The following is a 22,717-nucleotide window of genomic DNA, read 5'->3' on the forward strand; positions in this document are numbered from 1 at the left end:
GTATTTTCTTTGTTTCGTTGTAGGCTCCCTATTTTATAAACGTGATACATTAATAAGAACTGCTACAATAAAACATAGTAAAGTGGTTATAGGAAAAGACAGCGATTATCGTATTTTTCTCTTACCCTATTAGATAAAAATGCCTTGCATGTGTCATAAAAACAAAAGAGTAACACTCAAAATCCCATTAGATTAAAATATTATTGAATACTTCTCATGCCAACATAATCCTAATCATTTCAACTATAGTCTAGGTATATTGTACTTCTATAAAAAGAAGAAGTCAAATTCATACTTTTGGCAATTCTTTAAGAGAAATAATGCAATGTGTGAGGAGAAACCATCAAATACACATTCTTTGTTTCTCTTGTGGGTGGGTGGTTTGCATGTGTGTGTGTGTGTTATGGCCACAGTGCAGGAGTCAAGCTAAATATCACACAATTCATGCAAGTTGACATGCCCTGAATGGTATTTGTAGAGAATTTGATTGTTTTTAAGCATAATTGGCAGATACAGTGAGATAAGCTCAGATCCTGACCCTGGTGGGGTAGGTAGGCTCTCCCCCCCCCCCACTTGTCCCTATCTAGCACAGGGATGGTGTTCTAATCCTTATTAAAACCACTGACACAGGCAACCAGGTTAAAGTCTCTTCTGCCCCATCAGGGTCACAATCCAGACGGCGGCCTTCACACCTACCACTTACCCTTTCAAAGCCACACAGTTGCTCCAACTGTTGTTTGAAGTTTGGTAACAAGGAAACATCCCTTTCCGTCTCAGCACTTAGTCTATGGAATGTTCAATGCTAGGCAAATACTTTTCTCCCAGGCATTTGACTGTTAATTTCCCTTTTTTATTTGCAACAGTTGGTGATGTTTTCTTTTTTCATTTGAGGGCCATGTGTTTTTGGGAGATGAAGGGATTGTGGCTTTACTATTTCTCATTGTGATTATTGTTTACATATATATTGTATTCTTTATTGAGTATCTTACTATTACTTGTAGGTCACTGTGAGATGCTTTTATAAATTGACTAATGATGTTAAGAAATATAAACACACATGTGAATGTTGCCACTTTTAGTTTGGCCCACAGAAGGTCAACACTGCATGGCTTTCTGTTTTTGCTTTCAGCATACTACAAAGCAAACCATTTTTGGATTGTGGTTTGCCATGTGGTTCAAAGGGCTGTTCTTTGAGGAAGAGAGAATGATGTCCAGAAATGTAACTGAATCTGTGGAGAATATAGTCACATGTCTCTTTGATTTCTGAACTCAGATGCTTTGAATTTAAACAGAGCCAGAGGTTGCAGTGGCTAGCTGTTCAGTTTCAGTTCAGGAAATCGTGTCCTCCCTCAAAGAGGGCATGTGTTGTGGTGAGACCTGTGTGTTGTGCCCAAAACCAAACTAAAATTTGAGTCAAGTGTGAATTTATTTAGGGGGGAGGTCTCTGGGTCTGAACACGCAAACCTAGAAGAACACTGTGTCTTCATCTAACATTCCTCCCTGGAATCTCTTAACTCAAGCAATATTGCTCTAAGCTCCTTGGAGAAAGGACAAGATACAATTGTGTTATAATAACAGAACCATGATGAAGTTAAACTATGAAGTCAAGATCCATCCCTCCAGTTTATTTATATATTCAGCTAAGCTAACGTTTCTTTCCCCTGCTTCAGCTTTCTAAAGTGTCTTTAATTGTAATCAGCTTAAATTCGCTTCTGCTAAATTGGGTCACAACATAGGGTCTTCATGAAATAGGGCCCATTTATGAAAATTATGGCTACATTTGAGGTATCCTTATGTTGTAGAAAGCTGGATTTTCCAGAATGGTCTCTTGAGGGGATAGGATACGATTGACAGCTGGTCTGGCAGGTGGATGAAGACATTAGTGTGTCATGCGTGTCTCAAAAGATAAGTTAAAATAATGTGCTCTCTGCTTGACTTATTTTTTTCCTAGTAGTTTGGCAATTTTATTTTTGCATCAGCCTTTCTGCATTCAGACACAAACCTCTGCACACAAGAACACACACCCTGAACTGAGTTGTCAAGCCACCTCACAAGACGTTTCTTTGTTTTGCTACTCATTCACTTAGAATTATGTCGCCTGTCATCTCAGATCAGCCTTTGAGGAATCAGTCTTGACACTGAGAAGGCAGGATGGGTGGGGATAAGTTGTGAGGCACAATTAAATCTTGGAAAGAGTAGTAGGTAAGTGGCAGGAAAGTCCTTTGAGGAGATAAAAGTTTAAATGAACGTCCTACAGTGTAGTAGTTCTTTCCATTTATTACTATTTCTACTTTCCATTTCCTTTTACTGCAACCTACTATCCCACTGCTTGCCAATCAGCAGGCCGGCGGTGCGAATCCCTGCAACGGGGTGAGCTCCCGTTGCTCGGTCCCAGCTCCTGCCAACCTAGCAGTTTGAAAGCATGCCAAAAAGTGCAAGTAGATAAATAGGTACTGCTCCGGCGGGAAGGTAAACAGTGTTTCCGTGCACTGCTCTGGTTCACCAGAAGCAGCTTAGTCATGCTGGCCACATGACCTGGAAGCTGTCTGCGGACAAACGCTGGCTCCCTTGGCCTGTAAAGTGAGATGAGTGTCGCAACTCCAGAGTCATCTGCAACTGGACTTAACTGTCAGGGGTCCTTTACCTTTACCTTTTTACTATCCCATTATAGTAGATATTAATATATTGACAATTTTTTAAAAAAAAAACATTCCTGGAATATTAGCACCACAAAAGATTCACCAAAAATGAGGCTGAAATATATATATAAAAATAAATAAAATTGTCCGGTAGCACCTTAGAGACCAACTAAGTTTGTTCTTGGTATAAGCTTTCGTGTGCATGCACACTTCTTCAGATACATTTTATATATATATATATATATATATATTGAGTGGGTCAGACCAACACAGCTACCTACCTGAATCCAAAAATGAGGCTTTAGGGCCAAACTAGATGTGATGGGGACACCAACATTTGCTCTCCATGTTTCTGGCCCATTCAAGTATAAAGTGAAGAGGACCTATTTTTTTGCATGAATATATGGATAGGGAGAACTGAGCCCCTCTCCCCACACCAGTAACTTTTCTCCCAGATTGACCATGGTATCAGAAGTGAACCATTTTGGCACTTGAAGCAGCAGAGCCCAGGAGTTATAGCAGAAAAAATTAGTGTATCCATTTTCATATAAAATATTAAACATACATTTTCTCCCTTGTATGTGTAAATGGAGAAGATATGTAAATAAATATTAGCAATGTCCAGTTTGGATTCTTACCTAGGGTTGCCAGACTCAATAGTGGACAGGACTTCTGTGCCTTTAATTGCCCTGCTCTCTTTTGAGTCTGGAAACCTTAAAAAGAAACCAGCAGACCCTTTGTTTAATTTCCAAGCAAAGGGTCTGCTGGTTTCTCTTTAAGGTTTCCAGACTCAAAAGAGAGCAGGGCAATTAAAGGCACAGAGGTCCTGTCCACTATTGAGTCTGGCAACCCTATTCTTACCTAATAGGCAGGTCTCTGATAACATTAGGCAACTGTTCAATGTTTTGTAAATGTAACCCTGGCTGTTATTAAGAGCTGAGGTTACAAGGGTGGGCTCGGGGCATTCATTAAGTAATTGAGGGATTATATCACAATTGGGAGCAGTTGCCTCTTTGAATGGGATAGTTGTTCAATTAACAAGAGAAAAGTGATAGGCGTTCCCCTGTTAGATGTTTAGCTGAGCCCATCATAATGCAATTAAGCAATGTGTCAAATTTGCATTACTTAAAGATGGCCAGAAGAACTATTCTGGAGAGATTCAACATGAACTTCAAGAATATGGAACTACATTGCATTTGGAAATTAGTTTAAAATTAATGATGGTAAAAACGCAAGCTGTTTAGAACCACCCTGATATGGTTAACTCAGAAATGTACTCAATTGACTCAAACCATGTGTTGGAAATGCATGGTAATTATAATTGTTTTGAATCTGTGTCAGATTGAGGAGAGAAATAATAGTTGGTTTGTGTTTTTTAACCGTTAAGGAAGATATTAAGTGTGGGGAAAGCTGAAATTATGCTTCTTTGGCAGGATTACAACCACTAAAATAAGTATTCTACTTAGAATCAATATTTTATTTCAAGTAATGTCATTATAAGTCTTAGAGCAAAAAATTGAAAGTATGGAAAAATTACTTAATAGCTTCATTTTGAGTGAATAAAAGCCATTACAATTGAACTAAACAAGGAGGTTTAGCAATCCTAAATATGTCTGTATCAGGTGAGAGCTGTATTTAAATTGAGGACAGATCCCCCCAAATAGGTAATCACAGAGGAAGTCATTTTCTAAGGAAACCTTGAACATTTTGTTCCGGCAGATATAAGAAGATAAAATTCTCTCTTTAGGATGGAATCTGGTGGTTGCCTTGTGCCTATGTGAAGCCTTTTTTGATCTAATGGATGGCTTTTCTAACAGAAGAAGGGAGAAATGATTTGTGCCAATTCTTCCTCTCACTTGCTGCACCAGCACCCTAAAAAAATTGGTTCTGGAGAGTTAGGATATTCTCCAGAGCAGGATGGGTATTTCTGTGTACGCAAGAGGCTGCAAATTTGCAAAATTCACCTCTACTCCTCTTCCATTGTAAAGACCTTCCATAAGTACATGGGCAACAAATTGATCTCTAACTTAGTCACTTTATCAACAGTAGAGTTTGGGAAGCTTGGAAGATCGGATTGTCATGAGGAATTCTCCTTCCTGCCCTCCCATTGTGAGAGCCAGTGTGGTGTAGTGGTTAAGAGCGGTAGACTCATAATCTGGGGAACCGGGTTCGCGTCTCCGCTCCTCCACATGTAGCTGCTGGGTGACCTTGGGCTAGTCACACTTCTTTGAAGTCTCTCATCCCCACCCACCTCACAGGGTGTCTGTTGTGGGGGAGGAGGGGAAATGAGATTGTTAGCCGCTTTGAGACTCCTTCGGGTAGTGATAAAGCGGGATATCAAATCCAAACTTTTCTTCTTCTTCTCCTCTCCCAGTTCATTAATGAAGGTAAAAAATATCTAGATAAATTTATTGGATATGCAAAAATAATAGCTTTCTAGAGGCGTGGGTGTTCTGGATTTTAACAACTGAAAAAGAATTTACCTGTCCATTGGTTTGTTTATTTACAATTTTAAAATGAATTCTCTCTCTCAGTGATTACCCATTTTGGAGAACCTATCCTCAATTCACAGCAGCTCTCTCTGTGGAGAGTAGAAAGAGATAACCTTTCTAATTCTTTACTTGTATAGTTTATTATTTTAATCATGGCACTGTATAGTAAAGATAGCCTTTCTGCATATTCTTCATTTTTATAGAAGATGGATTGAGACCTACTTTTGAATGTTTTGTGGTATCAATGGTCTTCCTGGAAGAACTGTTAAATGTAATGTGAAAAAATGTTTAAGACCTAGAATATGAAAAAGATTGTGGAAGAGTGTGTGCTAAAATGTTGGTCTGTGTTGGCTCATAGTCTTTCCACAAAGATGGGATTTGGGGGATTCCATTACGTTTCCTTGCTGTTTCTCACAGCAAGGCACTTGAGCTGGAATTTTTGGGAGGAGGAATTTGTACTGTTTTCATTATAATCTCCCTGTGGATTGCCCAGCAGAACCTGGCATTGCAAGAGGCACAATGCTACAGTTGCTAATTTTACAAGCCGCTTGATTGTTAAATGCAGAGTGTGGAACAAAATCAATCTAGCCCTAGAGCAGTTGAATAGTGCAAAAACAAAAACAGGAAAAAACCAAAGTATAATGAATAGTGCTGTGTATCATGAGCTTGTAGCTTGAAGTTCATTTCAAGTGTCATTATTTTCTCTTTATATAAGCTCTACATATTATGTTTTACTAAAATGGCATATTTGAAAATTAAAAGGAAAATTCAAGCTTCCATGGTATATAAAGAAAATACCAAATAAAAACAACATTTTCCTCTTCCTACCAATGTTCTGTAGGAAGAATTAAAACAAACGGTAGCAGCTAATGTAGTCTGTTAAGAAACATGCATTGACTTGTTGGCGTAAATGTTGGAGCTGCTTCACACCTGTTGTGTACAGTAAAACATGGCCAATACACAGCTCAAGATCATGCCAACACCAGGAGAACATCGATGACAAAAGTGAAATACTCTTCTTCTATCAGCCGTGGCAGCATAGCAATCAAATTAGCTTTGAGACTAAACTTCATAAATTCCTGACAGCTATTGTGGTCTGTTGGGATTTGAAAAGTTCCTCAGACATTTCAGGATGTTGGTCTTTCTTCCTTTGACACTGAGGGCTGATTCTAATGTAAGATTTAGCATTAGCATGGATACATTTTTTAAGTTATCCCCTATTTGCATATGCTGGAACTGGGTCACAATATATCATCGCTAGCAGTGATCTTCTGAGCATAGAATTTTCCATGTGAAGCTTAGAATGTGCAGTTGAACTGCCTTAGCCTCTAAGGGAGAATTCCAACGTGGGGTTTTTGGTTCCAACAGGGCTTGACATATTTTGCCCATACTTTAAACAACAAATTTCTTATTGTGTGGTTGGTAAAGTTTAGAGGCTAAGGCAGTTAAAAAGAAAAATATGAAAGGAAATTGGCTGACTTATGATTCATTATTAATACAAGACGGCAATCAAATAAAAGTAAAGAGATATGAAGACATAAAAGATCAATTATCAGGATGGCTAGAATACCACCAGCTCTTTGAGGCATTTAAGCAAGATAAAAAAAATGGATTTAACAACGAGCCCTAAAAATTAGAAAAAGAATTATTAAATAGCAATACCAAAATTATTTCCAGAATGTACCGACTCTGGAAATAATTGAAGGTGGTAATGATCAAATGGGCGCAAGACATTGGATGCACCATTATGACGAGTGAATGGGAAACTCTTTAGAAAACTAACATGGATTTTACAGCATGTTACACAATTAAAGAAAATATGATGAAAATATTTCATACTCTCCAAGATGTATAAAAATATTTCAGACAAATGTTGGTGGTGTGGAGAAACAAAAGGAGATATGTACCATATGTGGTGGACATGCCAAAAAATTAAAGAGTTCTGGAACCTTATCTATGATGAGATGGGAAAGATCTTTAAATTAACATTTGCAAAGAAGCCAGAAGCATTTCTACTTGGAATTTTAGGCAATAAGAGAAATCTTTTTATATGCAAGATCCGCTGCCCAGTTATTAATTGCATCAAACTGGAAAGGAAAAAAGAACATTAAGGGAATCACAGAATAAGTTATTAGACTATGCAGAATTGGCTCAATTGACAGATAGATTAAGGGGAAATACAAAATAATCACGCAAAAATGGAATATGTTCAATAAATACCTACAAAAATATTATGACATAACATCTATGGCAGAGTTTGAGTGACCCTTGTGCAAATTAAATACTACTAAGCAAGTAAAAACAGTACGATGTGTTATAAGAAAGTACTAGAAACTATAGTAAGAATAAGGTAAGAAGTATAAGTACAGTCAATGTCGTAAATGTAACTTACATTGGGAAATGATGGGAAGTCTGTTTTCATATAATTTAGTTTATTGGAATTTGGTTTATTGGATTTTTTTACTTTGGTTTATTTTTGTTTAGTTAGAAATTATAAGAAAAGAGCATGTGCAAATACAAGTTTAAATCAATATTTAATGGTATAATTATATAAGGCTGTACATGTACTAAGATTGTGTATGGATGTAAATTAATTAAAATAAATAAATAAAATGTGCAGTCAAGAAAGGGAAATATTGAAAACCCTTCCAACATATGCATCTACTGGTTATAGCACCTAACGTGGAAACAAAACCAGTTGTACCCATGTTTACTGTGGGTGTTTTTATTGTAAAAGTAACCGGTTCACCTGGAGAAACCATTGAGTTGTTTATTTTTAGATATCACACAGTATGTTGCAGGAGCATATATTTTGCTATCTTTTCTTAGGCTTATTTTCATGACATTTAAAAAACTATGCATTGTGGTTAAAGTGAGTCGGTGTTCTCATTTAACTTTTCTAAGCTGTGATTATATGGGAGTTTCTGCTTCTTGTACAGCGAGTTCACAGAGATAATGCTAAATCTGTCATAAGTGCTTGCAATTTTATGCATCAGGATGTTTGCTCTCCAAACACTAATTACCATTGAAATACCTAGTTCATGCACATACCATGCAGAAAACGCAGTCAGCACAATTTTTATGATTTTGCTTGAAATGAGGGCTTGCCTTCTACCGCTTATCTTAAGTGAAGGTGGTGAACATTCACATGTACGGCAATCCTGCTTTCTACCTGGTAAATAAAATGCATTTTAATGCATTCAGATTCTATGCTTAGATCAAGTAGAGAATCTCTTGTTCTATATCCAATTTAATATGCTTTATGGAACTCCAGAACACTGAACAAAACGAAGCTGGATCTATAAAGTGTAATCCTAGCCCTAGTATGGTGAGGTAGGGTGATAAAACTTAGGAATGAAAAGGACAAAAGAAATCAATATTAAACTTACATTTCAGAAACCTTAATTACATTCCTTGAAAGACACTTGCTGATCTAACAATTGCCTTAGCATTTGGTAGAACCCTTGCACATAAGAATATTCTGTTCCGTGAGATGAAACCCACTTTTTAAAGAGAAGTTTCAAACTAAAATTTGTGCACATATTTATGCAGAATCAAATTGCAAGACCCATAAAACCTTAATAGACATACGTCTTGAATAGACTGTTCCTTTAAAAAAAATGTTTAATAACAGATCTAGCTATCAACCAGAGTCTGTGGGTTCTTGACACAAACCACAAAACAGTCTGCTGAAATAATAAGTAGCACCTATCTTTGGAAAGTTCATCAGAGCTGGAAACTGTTGCAGAAACTGTAATTTATTTATTTTTAATTTTAAAAAGTCTGAAATTTTAAAGTTTCAAAATTAATTTGAGAGCAAAAAGTTCATTCATTGAATTAAAGTTTTGAAAGTTGTTTATCTCTGCCTTTGTTTACATATTGTATTTCACTCCTAATACCATGTGTACCATGTCTTCAACATGAAGTTCCAGATTCAATGTATTTGATTGGCAAGCGAACACCCATATATGTACAACATCCATCAACTTAACTTTTTCTAACTGAACAAACTAATGTGCATGGGGTGTGTGTCTGTGTCTGTGTGCAAGGGAAAGTTGAAAAAAGGAAGAAAGAGGTTGCAGGGGAAAGAGGGTGGAAGAGATTATAGTGGATTCCGTGCAGAAGGTGAAAAGGGTACTTAGTAGTTTTATGAAGGAAGTGGTAAGGGGAAGCTCTAGGGCAGTAGTGGCCAAACTTTGCCCTCCAGCTGTTTTTGGACTACAACTCCCAACATCCCTAGCTAAAAGGACCAGTGGTCAGGAATGATGGGAATTGTAGTCCCAAAACAGCTGGAGGGCCAAGTTTGGCCACCGCTGCTCTAGGATGTTAATATGGAGGGGATGGCTGAGGCGATTGGCAAGTGGAGTGACCAAATTAGAAAATAATATTGTTGTAACTTATAAGATACATGTATATGATTCGTGTATGAGAACATGCTTAATTGTTGTATCAACAGAGCACCATAGTTTGACTTGAAATAAGTTTTTTAAAACATATATATACAATAACGACTGATTTACATATGTTTTGTAGGATTATCTGACCATTCACAAGTATGGTAATGCTGCGAGAAAGGACCTATGGAACACGCTGTCAGAGGTAACACAGTTTAAAGTTTTCATGGAACTTGGGTTAACCTCAGGAGTAAATATCTCATTCTGAAACTCATATTCCTGTTAATGAGTGTTTTATTTGCGTTGCTGTATATCATTTTGGAAAACCCTTAAATGAAAATTTATGGAGCGTGAAAGACAGAGTATCTAGAAATTAATAATCAAAACAAATGGTTTCAGATATCAGCTCCTTTGAGATGAACTGAAGGGAAGCGGGGTGCAACATAGAAGTGCAATGGACTAAAAGAGGAGTTGTTTATGATTTGTGCAGTCAAGTATTCTAGGGCAGCTAAATAGCTGTAATGTCAGTCATGATGGAAAAGAGCATGTGAAAGCTCCTCCTTCCCAAGTAGGTGCTAGCTGTTGCTTCACAAACAGAAAGACAGATTAAAATCGTATTGAATAATGCACAAAGGGGCATGGGAAACAAAATGCTCTTTACATGGATATACTTTTGCCCCAATGCAGCTCTAGTCCCACATGACTAGATGAACCAGCATGTGACAGGTAATATGCCTCTAAATGCTCATTGCTAAAGAAGGGGCCAGACTTCATTGAGATGAAAGGGTTTGCAAAACATGCATTGAAATTCATTGTTTGAACAGGGCAGACATAAGATTTAAGATTCTCTTAGATCAGAAAAAGAATGCAATATTATGTACTCCCTCCCCTAGTGCCTCCCTTTTCTGGAGAACAGTTGTCTAGCGTCACTTAAACATTACATCAGCACCATTTTAACTGGAGTGAAGGCAGGTCCGGGTTCCACCGTGACTAAGGTTTAAATTCTTTGTATAAATCTGGTAATTAAAATTGTCAAATTACAGTCCTGTGTCCACTTTCTGTCTAGTTCCTTTTAATATGCTGCTAGCAATGGGCTAGAGACGCGGGTGGCGCTGTGGTCTAAACCACACAGCCTAGGGCTTGCCGACCAGAAGGTCGGCGCTTCAAATCCCTGTGATGGTGAGCTCCCGTTGTTCGGCCCCTGCTCCTGCCCACCTAGCAGTTTGAAAGCAGGTAAAGTGCAAGTAGATAAATAGGTACCGCTCCAGCGGAAAGGTAAATGGCGTTTCCATGCGCTGCTCTGGCCACATGACCCGGAAGCTGTCTGCGGACAAACGCCAGCTCCCTCGGCCAGTAAAGCGAGATGAGCGCCGCAACCCCAGAGTCGCCTGCGACTGGACTTAACTGTCAGGGGTCCCTTAACCTTTAGCAATGGGCTAGCCTCTGTTGCAGGACTGTGGAACCTGTGGTTTGGCAGATCCCATCAGCCCCAGACAGGGTGGCCAATGCCAGGGATAATCAGAATTGTAGCCCAGCAACATCTGAAGAAGCACAAGTTCCCACCCCAGACATGAATACCCTCTGTAATTTTGTGAATGGTTGTTTTTTGAAGTGAGGCAAAGAGTAGTAGTCCTCTATTCCCCACCCCCCCCCCCCGGAAAGGTAGCATAATACTGGCAGTTCTCCCTCAATATATTGAATGAAATTTTCTCTTCTTTTTGTTTTGAAGGCACTTAAGAAGGTTGGGAAATTTGTGAATATCCAAGAAGTAATGGATCAGTGGACACTGCAGATGGGTTATCCTGTTATCACCATCATGGGAAATGAAACTGCAGAAAATATTGTAGGAATCTCCCAAGAACACTTTCTTTATGACCTTGATGTTAAAAGCAAAGATCGTGGCCTTGGAAACAACAGGTACTCAACATTTATTGTTATAAGAATTATGCTTTACCTTATTACGGTAAAGTAAGTAAGATATTACTTACTACGATATTATTTTTACGAGAATACAGTAATGTATTCTCACAAAACTTGTTAAATGAAAAAATATAACTAAAGTTTTGACAGCACAGTATGGCATACCTGTGATTAAGTCATATTCCTTAAATAAATTAAATCAGAACACATTTTACACATTTTCTACCTTTAAAATTTATTTTTACTTTTAAATCTGCTGCATGTCTCTTTAGAGGGATACAGGTATAGAAGTAAAATGCACATCCAGATGGAAGTCTATACTCCAGAACATTTTTGCACATATTAAAGCTTCTGAGAATAGAACACTATTCTCAGAAGCCGCAGAATACTGTTCTCAGAAATAGGTACATCCAATTTATCCCAGTCACCTTATCCTTTTGTTCACCATGCCAACGGGCTACAATTTGAAGAAAGAATAGTTAAACATGTATTACATATGAATGGGAAAGTTTTCTTGATTCTTGATTTTGCAGTCTTGAGCTCATACTCTATTCAGCAGCAATATGTTAGTGATGAACAAGACTAGGTCCATTAAATAGAGCGCTTAAAGATTTTATTAGTAAAAAAAAGGATGCAGGCAAGCTTGTTGGATATCATTGGCCTTATTCCTATGTTGTCGTGTCACTCCTGTTTAAAGTACTTGGCTGAAATAGGATTTCCTGTAAGTACAAGTTGAAGAGTACACAAATTAGCCCAGGCATAGGCAAACTCAGCCCTCCAGATGTTTTGGGACTACAACTCCCATCATCCCTAGCTAACAGGACCAGTGGTCAGGAATGATGGGAGTTGTAGTCCCAAAACATCTGGAGGGCCGAGTGTCCCTATGCCTGAATTAGAAGAAGGGTTTCATCTAACTGAGTTACTCTAAATTCAACCTTCATGAGCTCCCTGTATCTTTTGACACATGTGTCCTTACACATTTATTAATGGGTGCATGCAAAAGTGCTCTCCATACTAATAATGATGTCAGCCACCAAAGGAGGTGCAAGAAGCAGAATCTGAGCCCTGAACACCTCTCCACACTCTACAACTTTATCAATACCGCACAAACCCTGTTCTGTTGCTAGGTTCCTTGAGTAGGTTGAGATGTAAGGATGTTTCAGAACATTCTGCGGTATCCCAGCAGCTCTTCCAATAGTTGAATGGGTCATTTCAATAAACAGTGACTTGGTCTCAGGGACTGGACTAAGGAGGAATGGTGGAGGCTGCCCCCTCCTTCTGAAACTTCCCTAGAGGAGGACAGTAAAGATTTACAACGGTGGTTTGCAGAAGGTCATGACTCTGAGACAGAGGCAGGACAAAGCTGGAAGATAATGGAAGAAGAGGGGGGAGCAGAAGAGCCAGAACAGCTGGCTGACATGTTATCATTAGAAAGCATTCCAGACCCCCCTTCTCCTAGGACCAGGAGGGCAGTGAAAGTGGGAGAACAGAAAGCGAATAGACAAAGGGCCTTTCACAGCCACTGTATAAGGGGCGGAGCTGCTGTCAACTGAGAGTAAAGTGGGGCAGGAGATTATTCGGATCAACACCATTATCCTAGAGAGAGCAACCTGTCTCTCTCTCTGTGAATATTGAATAAAATACCTTAGTAAGAGCTTCTTGTATTTCCATTACTGCCAGCCTGCTGTGAGGGAGGGGGATCAGATTCCCTGAAGCCTGACACTTGGAGGCTACTGTAATATCACAGCTGCACAGCCAGTGCCTACTGATGGCCTGTAGACTCTGCCCATTATACTAGGTTGAGCAATATAGGGAGGGGTGTGCTTAATACAAAAAGAGATGTGACTAAGAGCTAAACTACGTAGGGCATTGGAGAGGGGCAATGGATGCTTCCCCTTCTGGGGGTAATTGCCACTTCGAAGCAGAAGGTATGTTTGGACCAAAGAGGAAGACAAGCAGGGCAGTCTCGAGCAGGTTGGGCACCCTGGCGCTGAGGGGCAGAGATCGCTCCAGCGCCCCCACTTTCGCAGGCCGCACCATGGCTTCCGCACGACTTTGCTGTGCAACGCCCCGCCTACCGGCCCGGCACCCTGCACCACCGGGACTCTACCTAGAGTCGGCCCTGAAGAGAAGGGTTTTCAGTTCAAGCAAAAAGACCGCCTGATTACATAGGTACCACTAGGAATGTAGTCATACCTTATGTCCATGTAGTGCATGATCTATATTGACTGGCTGTGACTCTTCAGGGTTCCGACAGGGAGAATCTTCAGCCCTACTGAGAGATGTTGGGTTTCCACCTGGGACCTTGTGCATGCAAAACCTATAGGATGTGTTTTCGTGTACATTTTCATTCCTTGGTGAGAACCTTGCTAATTCATTTGTAATAAACCCATGAGTTTCTCCTGTTTTATTTTATTTCAGCATTTATGAAGTGTTTTGGTCAGAGAATATTAGAGCAGTACACAGAAACCAAATGTAGAATATAATGAAGATAATAAAACAGTGTTAAAGCCCACAATAATTCAGAAATAAATAATGTCGTCCCTCCCATCCTTGCCTGCTGTTAGAAGATCTGGTAGTGCTGGCTCAGTAATGGCAATCCTCTGATTTGATTTATGTGGCAGTGTCACTTCAGTCAGCTGTCACTGCACCTCATTAATGAAATGCAAAAATAAGAATGTGGGAGGTGGATATTTGGTAGATTAGTCTTCACAGGGGCAGGTTTGGTTATCTCATAGCTTATCTATGATTATGAAGATTTCTACATGGTAGAAAATGTCCCAATTAAACTTAGCAATGCCATGTTTCTCATCCTCAGTACTTGGTCCTGGTTCGTTTTCTCTCTCTCCTTTGTTTCTCACTTGATTGACTGTTTAGCTCAGTTTCATTAATAGATAAAAAGCTCTTTCACCATGAAAAATAGATGAAACATGCTTTTCTTCAAAATATTTAAAATCATGTATATGCTTTATTTTTATTTTCATCACTTTTATAAAGATTAGAAACTGCTACAGACACGAAACAGCCACATCCACATGCATATCATTCAGCAGGCATGTGCTTTCAGTAGTTTATCATACAAAGTTACATATGAAAAATGAAAATTAGGTAACATTGTGCATTAATTACCAATCTCCATAACTCTGAGAAGAATGTTCAAATCATTGTAAATAATGAGTGGTGTCCAATGTCACTTTGGAACCTATATTCCTAAAGTATGGGGAATGTTGCCCATTTCTGCACATACTCATTCTCAAGATAATGATTTTCTCAAGCCCACACATACTTTCTTAGCTTGAACATAAGCTGCCAAGCCTAATATTTTTAAGTCCAACAGTGGCAGGGTAATCGATTTTTGCAGTACAATGCAAATTCGATTTTAGCTGTAGTCCATATGTTAGTAACCATTTCCATGTCTTTATTGTCCACAAAGCCATGCAAGTAATTCAAAAGAAATCTTAAGGGGTTACTCAGGAATAGTTAATTTGTTCTATGTGCATTTAGTACATTCTAGGTACTAAAATAACTTTTTTAAAAATCAAGTAAAAAAAAATACAATCTTAGCGCAGTTCACACACTGCCAACACTAACCATGAATCGAATTATTGATCTGTGCAGAGTAAGATACCACTTTTAGAGTGTCCTTCTTGCAAGTTTGTTACTAGCAATTTCTAACCCACATATCTCAAAATTCCTTCTCTCTCTGGTATCCAAGGCACCATACCTTTGTTGGAAGATAGCGCAATTCTTCTGACTTTCCATCATAGCTGCCAAGTTATCCCTTTTTTAAAGGGATTTTCCCTTATGCTGAATAGGCTTCCTCACGAGAAAAGGGAAAACTTGGCAGCTATGCTTTCCATCCTCCCAGACTAGCCCATCTTTTGGACAGAAAGCAGTGTTTATGTAGAGTTCCCTGGAGTGCTCTCTCCAGCAGGCCTTTCAAGCTAGTTTTATTTCTTCCCTCCACCCCCTTATCATAGAAAGGATTTAGTATTGGAGACACAAAAATGGGAGAAGGGGGAGAGATGAGAGAGAATCCTGTACTTCTTCCCAGCTAGGAGCTGGTGATGCTCCAGTGAGGATAGCTGATCCACAAAGCATATAGACATCATCCCCCATTACAGTTTTGTGCTGCAACCAAAAGAATACTTCCTTCTCCTATGACTGGGGTTAATGAGAGAGAGCTTTCCTTCCCTATGAGAAGTGTTTATGGCATCTACAGAGGTCTATCACTTTCCAAATGGTCATGCAGGAAGAAGAGGGCAGGCCCCACCACATCTTCTCACCTGAATTATCAATTCTTCACTTATAGACCTTTTGCACTAACATGAAACCCAAGGACATGTAAGTCAGGAGCAAATCACCCCATAATTTCCAGCACGTTGGGGCTCTGGGCTGAGCAGCATCCAATTATGATCTTGGTGTCCATGAAGCTGGCTTAGGTACTGGGGTGCCATGAGGTGTCGTAAATGAGGGCAGAATTCAAGTCTGGACATTACATGCACTTCATAGTTATTCCAAATTCAGGCAGCACCTATCTGCCTCAGTAACACTTACTGTTTTCCTAGTCCCATCTACTTTTGGTTATAGTCCTCATTCTAGGCATACTGGGAACCTCCACTGCAATTTCTGAATTTCTCCACCATTAGTGATAATCATCTGCAATAAAAACTTTCAAAACCTCTCCAGCTACACCTCTGGTTCTTGTCTGCCCGTGACTGTCTAGGACTGTAACTTAAATCTCCCTAACATTAGGGAGCGAAATCTAGTCGGTGGCGCTGTGGGTTAAACCCATAGAGCCTAGGGCTTGCCGATCAGAAGGTTGGCGGTTCAAATATGACGGGGTAAGCTCCTGTTGTTTGGTCCCTGCTCCTGCCAACCTAGCATTTCAAAAGCATGTCAAAATGCAAGTAGATAAATAGGTACCGCTCCAGCAGGAAGATAAATGGCATTTCCGTGTGCTGCTCTGGTTCACCAGAAGCAGCTTAGTCATGCTGGCCACATGACCCGGAAGCTGTACGCCGGCTCCCTCGGCCAATAAAGCGAGATGAGCGCCGCAACCCCAGAGTCATCCGTGACTGGACCTAATGGTCAGGGGTCCCTTTACCTTTACATCCTATATAACTACTGAAAGCCTTCATAGTACAAACTAGTATACTTTGCATGCTATTTCCCCCCTTTATACTGTTCACTTTTGTTGACTCTGCTGTAGTGAATCATAGATATAATTCCTTGTAAATTCTTTATGGTTACCCAAGGGATCCATTCTGTAGCTCTTCTTCAAGAGGAGCAGCATTTACAAGGAGAACTACCCCTTTTAATGAGGTATAAGTGTACTGTTGACAGAATAAGGCTTCCTGTTCTTTTGATGGGATAAAATAAATATAGTAAGCTTAATATGTTTTTTAAAAGCATATTGTAGATTTTTTAAAGGTCTTTGAAACCACCCAGTTTTGCATTTCTCTGCTCTGGTTTTGGCAGCAGTGGGAGTATGTAGGCTCTTTCTCTCTCCTTGATATGGCAGCCAACTTTTCTTAAGAACAGAAAAGGGTAGGCTAGCCTAGCTTCAAATATGCAGTTTAAGCTGGTTTCCCGGCTGTAATGAATTATCTATCCATCAAATATGCAGTTTACAAATTATGCTGGGTGTTGGTTGTGTCACATTCTCAAACTGTGTTGGTGCATCTCAACATCATCAGTTGCTTTTCTGAATAGGTACCCGCATTGTTTCAGCCATACTGTTATAGCAGCACCTATGAAATCCTATTTTCAAGTGGTTTCATTTGTGTGGTTACAATCATCCTAAACTGTGCGGTAGAAACTCCTGACAGTTAAACATTACAAAAATGCACATCTTGACATCATTTTCAGCCACTTCCTTAAATAATATTCAAAATGCACATTGAGAAATATAATGTCAAAGGATTCTTCGTAGGAGCTGGGTGTCCCCAAATGGTAACTTCTTGATTATACCTTTCAAGATTATACCTGCCAAGCCAAGATACAATGCTTTTCAAAATTATATGTGTGTAGCTACAGTGAATAATTTGAATAGTTTGCCATGGTTTTGGTTTTCAGCCAGAATCCAAATAATTATAAAATAATAATCAATGAGAGAATAAAAAATAGTTGGTTGGAGATCTAGAAAAATAAAGAGCTATGCTGCTTAGAATGGTCCCAGGTGTGATTTGACTCACACTGTTGTTGGAAAGTAGATATAGAATCAGTTTGGTTATAAACTGGGAAATTGGTCCAGCCACTGGGCCAGATACCAACTTCCCCCTATCCCCACACGCCTTTGACAGGTGGGTGGCAGAGCTACCTGCAGAAGAAAAATGACTGCTTGCTTGCTTGACTCTAAATCATACCCGCAAACAGACAAAGCAGGATTTACAGTGAGCCCCTTTGATGATGCACTGTCGGCAACAACCAGCTGATGGTTACTGAAAGCTCACCTTAAAGGAGGGTCACTTTCAGGGCCAGTCAGCTTATTGGCGCTGGAGGTGAGCCTCCGCAGCTGCACTTGGGAGCTCCCGGTGGGGAATTCTTTTTCTTCTTCTTCAATTTTTTTATTGCTTTTATGAAAACAAATGTTTAAACAACAAATATACACAACAACAACAAAAACCACAACATTACGAACAAGAACAAGAACATAAAAAAGAAAATATACCTTTCACAATTTTTCATCCTTTCTAATCATTTTAGGGTGACTTCCTCATGCCCCCCCATACTGCGTTTCACTGTATTTCAACTTTAGCAATTTCTATTCCTAACTTTTTAAACATATTTTATATCTATCTATACTTATTTTAAATCTAAACATTAACTATCATTCTTTCATATTATCCTTAATCCTGAAATAATCTCTAAAACTACAACATTATATGCATTTCCAAATCCATTTCAAATTAACTAATATTGCAATATTTCTTCAAATAATCCTTAAATTTCTTTCAATCCTCTTCCACCGACTTTTCTCCCTGGTCACGGAATCTCCCGGTCAGTTCAGGTAATTCCATATAGTCCATCATTTTCATCTGCCATTCTTCCACTGTTGGTATTTCTTGTGTCTTCCACTTCTTTGCTATCAAAATTCTTGCTGCTGTTGTGGCATTTAAAAAGAATGTAACATCTTTTGGGGGGATTTCTTTCCCGACTATACCCAATGAGAAGGCTTCTGGTTTCTTAATAAAGGTGTTTTTCAACACCTTCTTCAATTCATTATAAATCTTTTCCCAGAAGTCTTTTATGTGGTAAAAAGTTCCTTCAACAACTTTACATTTCCAACATTTGTTATCATGTGTATGATAATTTTTTGCAAGTTTTACCGGTGTTAAATGCCACCTATACATCATTTTCATCATATTTTCTTTCAAAACATTAGTTGCAGTAAACTTAATAGACCTTTCCCACTCCTCCAGCATTATATTATGCCCCACGCCCTTTGCCCAGTCAATCATTACCGATTTCGTGTGCCACTCCCCGGTGGGGAATTCTTGAGTACATCTGATTCCAGCAGCCCTGGAAAGGAACAATTGGGAGCTCACTTTAAGCTCTTGATTGGTAACAACATCCTTACACATAGTGTCAGATGTGAGGCAGGCGGGTGTGGTTTGGGGAAAACTGACTCATAGGTCAAATTGGGACCCACAACAAGCCTAATTAGACCCATGGGATGAAAGTGATTGAATGCATCTTATGTCCTCCTGTCTCTTGTAATGGAAAGTACGACCAAACATGCAATTTGATAAGACATTCCGCTCCCCAACCTCTGTAAATGGCAACCACCGAAGTGCAATGTGTTCAAAGAAATTTGGAACGTGTGACATCACAACATGTTCTGCATTTCTTGACATTATGAGGACAGAGATCAGACATAGGGATGCTTCTATCAGCAGGAACCAAACATCCTCTGTAACATCTAGTTTCAGTATTACTTGTTTATCTTATTCTTTTCCCATGTCAGTAATTTGCTGATTCAGACATTTAGAATTTGTCCATGCAGAGCGATCCATGGCGGCAGTGATATGGAGACAGTAGCATCTGTCCCAGCATTTCCAAGAATGCAGGCTCCTTTTATTGCCAGCAGTTCATGTCAGCACAAAAGCCCCCTTTTAGCCACCTCAGTAGTACCAGTGACTACTGGGAAACAGCACCTGTATATGTAATTGTGTTTTGTCAGGTGCTTTTCCATGTCACTGAGTCCACATGGTTGCTCCATTTTACAGAGTTTCAGAATTTTGAAGCAGTCCATAGTTTCAATAATAGTTAACATCAGCAAAGCCCACAGATGTCTAGTTGAATGCTTTCACATTCTGTTCCTGTTTCTGGATAACATGAATTTCCCCCCAGCAAAAATTTGACCATTCCTTCTGTTTTAAAAACCATTTTAATGACAAGGTTCAAATATCTCGTGATTCTCCTGTTAATGATCTTATGTGAGTGTTCCACCATGATGAAAAAGAAATATTAGCATGAGTTTCAGACAGTTCCTGAACTCTAGATTTATTTATCTTTAATCTTGAGGATGAAAAATAATAAACATGCAAACACAGCCCCAAAGTTTCCTTTGTCTATATCTTTAATTTGAGATGGCTTCCCTTGAAGTATGAAATTTTAAAGAGACCAAAGACCCCAATGTACTTTGCCTTCATATTTGTTAAAGCTCTTTTTAAAGGGTGCAGCTATTATTGATTTAAACAAGGAAATTGGATTAATTGTAACCCTCTCCTTCTGTGCATCCTATATTTTTCTGTTTATCCTAGAATTTTATGCCATTGACTCTTGAGTAGTCATATTCATTGAAGTGCTTATAATAAACAGTAATCAGTAATTTGGCTACATGCTCTAATAAGCAGAAAATGTGGAAGGAAATGGGCTTTGAAGTAGGAAAGAATATTGGGGGGAGTGGAAAATAGAATAGCTTCAATGAAAAGCAAAGTAATATTGGGAAAATATGAAGACAGTAATGACTTGAAAGAGAAAACCAACCCCAGTTTGGCAAGAGAGATTCTGGCATGCAAGCAACCTTCTGGGCAAATTGCAGATGCCCATCTCCACCCATGTTGCAATGGTAATCCAAACTCTATTGAACTGGCTAAGTGCCTCTTTTGCAGAGACTGAAATAAAGGACACTCCAACATCTCTTGGTTACTTTGAAAGCAAGGTAAGCAAAGCAAAAACCTTGCAACCCATGATATTTTAATAATTCTAATAATTTTTCAAATAGAATTTCTTTTCTTTATAAATAAATAATTACAGGAGGATTTTTAAGCACAGCACTAATATGTACACACAAGGACCTGTGAGTTTCTTTCAACTGTAGCTGAATCAAAGCAAACCACCATTGGTTTGCATCCCGATGTAATCTTCTGTGAATGGAAAGTCTTTCGTTCCAGCAGAGAGATCCTACTGACAGAGGGGGAGACACAACTTCAGCTGATCTCCCAAGCCCTAATGCTACCTCTGACACAGTTCCAGAAGGGACCCACCTCTCTGGAACAGTGTAGAAGGCAGTGGTTGGAGTGGAAGTAGAAATTGGCAAAAGCCACCTTTCCTCCTCTCCCAGTGGGAAGTTCCCTGAGATCCTTCCATTCAAGCAATAGCACCACCCACAGATGCAAAGTCTGGATCCAAGCCATAATGTTTATGCTTTAGTGCAGAAGTCTGATCAATTATAGCAGCAGTGTCCTAATGTAAATGACAGTTTTCCATAATTCTTTAGTATTGGTGCATTGCTTTTTAAACTGAAAAAAAAACACATTTCTGTAAAAAGCTTAAATTATTGGCAGGGGTTAATTAATCTTTAAAGAGCAGGTGAAGGAAACAGGAACCATCAAGAGAAGTGCATTAATTGCTTTACAGAAATTCTTTGGCAATTGCTTCTACTTGTTTCGGTTTTCCTAGTTGCATGGATTTGTTTTCAAGTATTCAGCCTACCATTTAACTGAGAGGCAGTAGTGTTCATGTTTCTTTAATAGTTTATAGCAGCTGTTCATATAACTTAAGCAAATATTCAAGTATATAGGCAAATTGTTATAGCAATTAAAATTAATTGCCCCACGATCAAATGCCTAGAATAGTATGCTGAGTGTTTCACAACTCTGAAGACAGAACTGTCCAATGACATGAACTTTTAGTCATTAGTATTGTCATGTACTTCCAGGAGGCAAGTTTCCTTTCTTGATGATAGAATAGGTGATGAACAGTCAGTGAAAAACTAATATTTGCTATATAGTTATCCTTCAGATCAGACCAAAAGTCCATCACTCAGAGTTCTGATTCCATGAGAGGAGGACTGAACAACCTGTGGCCCTCCAGGTGTTTCTGGCCTACAAATCTAATCATCCCTGAACATTGGCCATGCTATCTGGGGTTGAAGCACAGGTTCCGCAGTGCTGCAGCAGATGCTTGCTTCTGGGAAGCTCACAAGCAGACCATAAATGCCAGAGTTCTGCATGCTCAGTGGTATATTGGAGCTTCCATTTTGCCACCTGAAAACCACCATGGATTTGTCCAGTGGTGGTCAGTATGGTGGGGCCTCCCAACACCGTCACGGCAGTTAATGGAGATGGCACTGGAGCAGGGCAGGGAGGTTGAGACTACACAGGCCCATTGGTAGAGCCACTCGGCTGCTCTTGCCTATGCATCTGCACAGCCCCAACTCCACCATCACCCTGCTCCATTCCAGCAGCGTCCAGGTAAGATGCAGTGATGCTGGTGTTGGGAGGGTGTCTCTGTCCCAACACACCACACTCCTGGATGTCTCCAATTGCCCCTCTTTTTGATGTAGTCAGTAGATTTTGAATTATACAGAATTTTAAGAGAAACACAAATAACAGACACAACGCCAATTGTCAGTTACAGGCATTAATCCTAGTTGCATAATCCCCTCTTGAAGCCGTCTAAGCCAGCAGCTATCACCACTTTTTCTGGCAGTCTATTCTATAAGTTAATTATGTGTTGTATGAAGAAGGGCTTTGTTTGTCCTAAATCTCATGCTAATCAAATTTGTCATATGACCTTGAATTCTGACATGATGAGGCAGGAAGAAACATTTATTTATATTCACTTTCCCCACACTATGCATTGTTTAATAAACATTTATAGCACGTCCTCTTCTCCTCCTACCCACAAACCCAGTCATCCTTCATTCTAAACTAAAAAGCTGAAACCCTAACCCTTTTGACCACCTTTCCCCCATAAATTTCCAGTTCTATAATCCTTTTTAAAAAAGAGAGAGTTTGGCAACTAGAATTGTACACAGTAA

General features: G+C 39.3%; 1 protein-coding gene across 1 annotated transcript in view; it reads left to right on the top strand.

Annotated features, from left to right (window-relative positions):
* The window catches only part of TRHDE (thyrotropin releasing hormone degrading enzyme), a 208,590-nt gene that overhangs the window by 138,924 nt on the left and 46,949 nt on the right, over positions 1-22,717 (top strand). Inside the window, exons 8-9 of the mRNA XM_035128521.2 lie at positions 9,665-9,730; positions 11,255-11,442. Of these exons, the coding sequence (XP_034984412.2) occupies positions 9,665-9,730; positions 11,255-11,442 (254 nt within the window). The remainder of the gene's footprint in view (positions 1-9,664; positions 9,731-11,254; positions 11,443-22,717) is intronic.

Source organism: Zootoca vivipara, chromosome 10 (assembly GCF_963506605.1).
Source record: "Zootoca vivipara chromosome 10, rZooViv1.1, whole genome shotgun sequence".
NCBI classification, from domain to species: domain Eukaryota; kingdom Metazoa; phylum Chordata; class Lepidosauria; order Squamata; family Lacertidae; genus Zootoca; species Zootoca vivipara.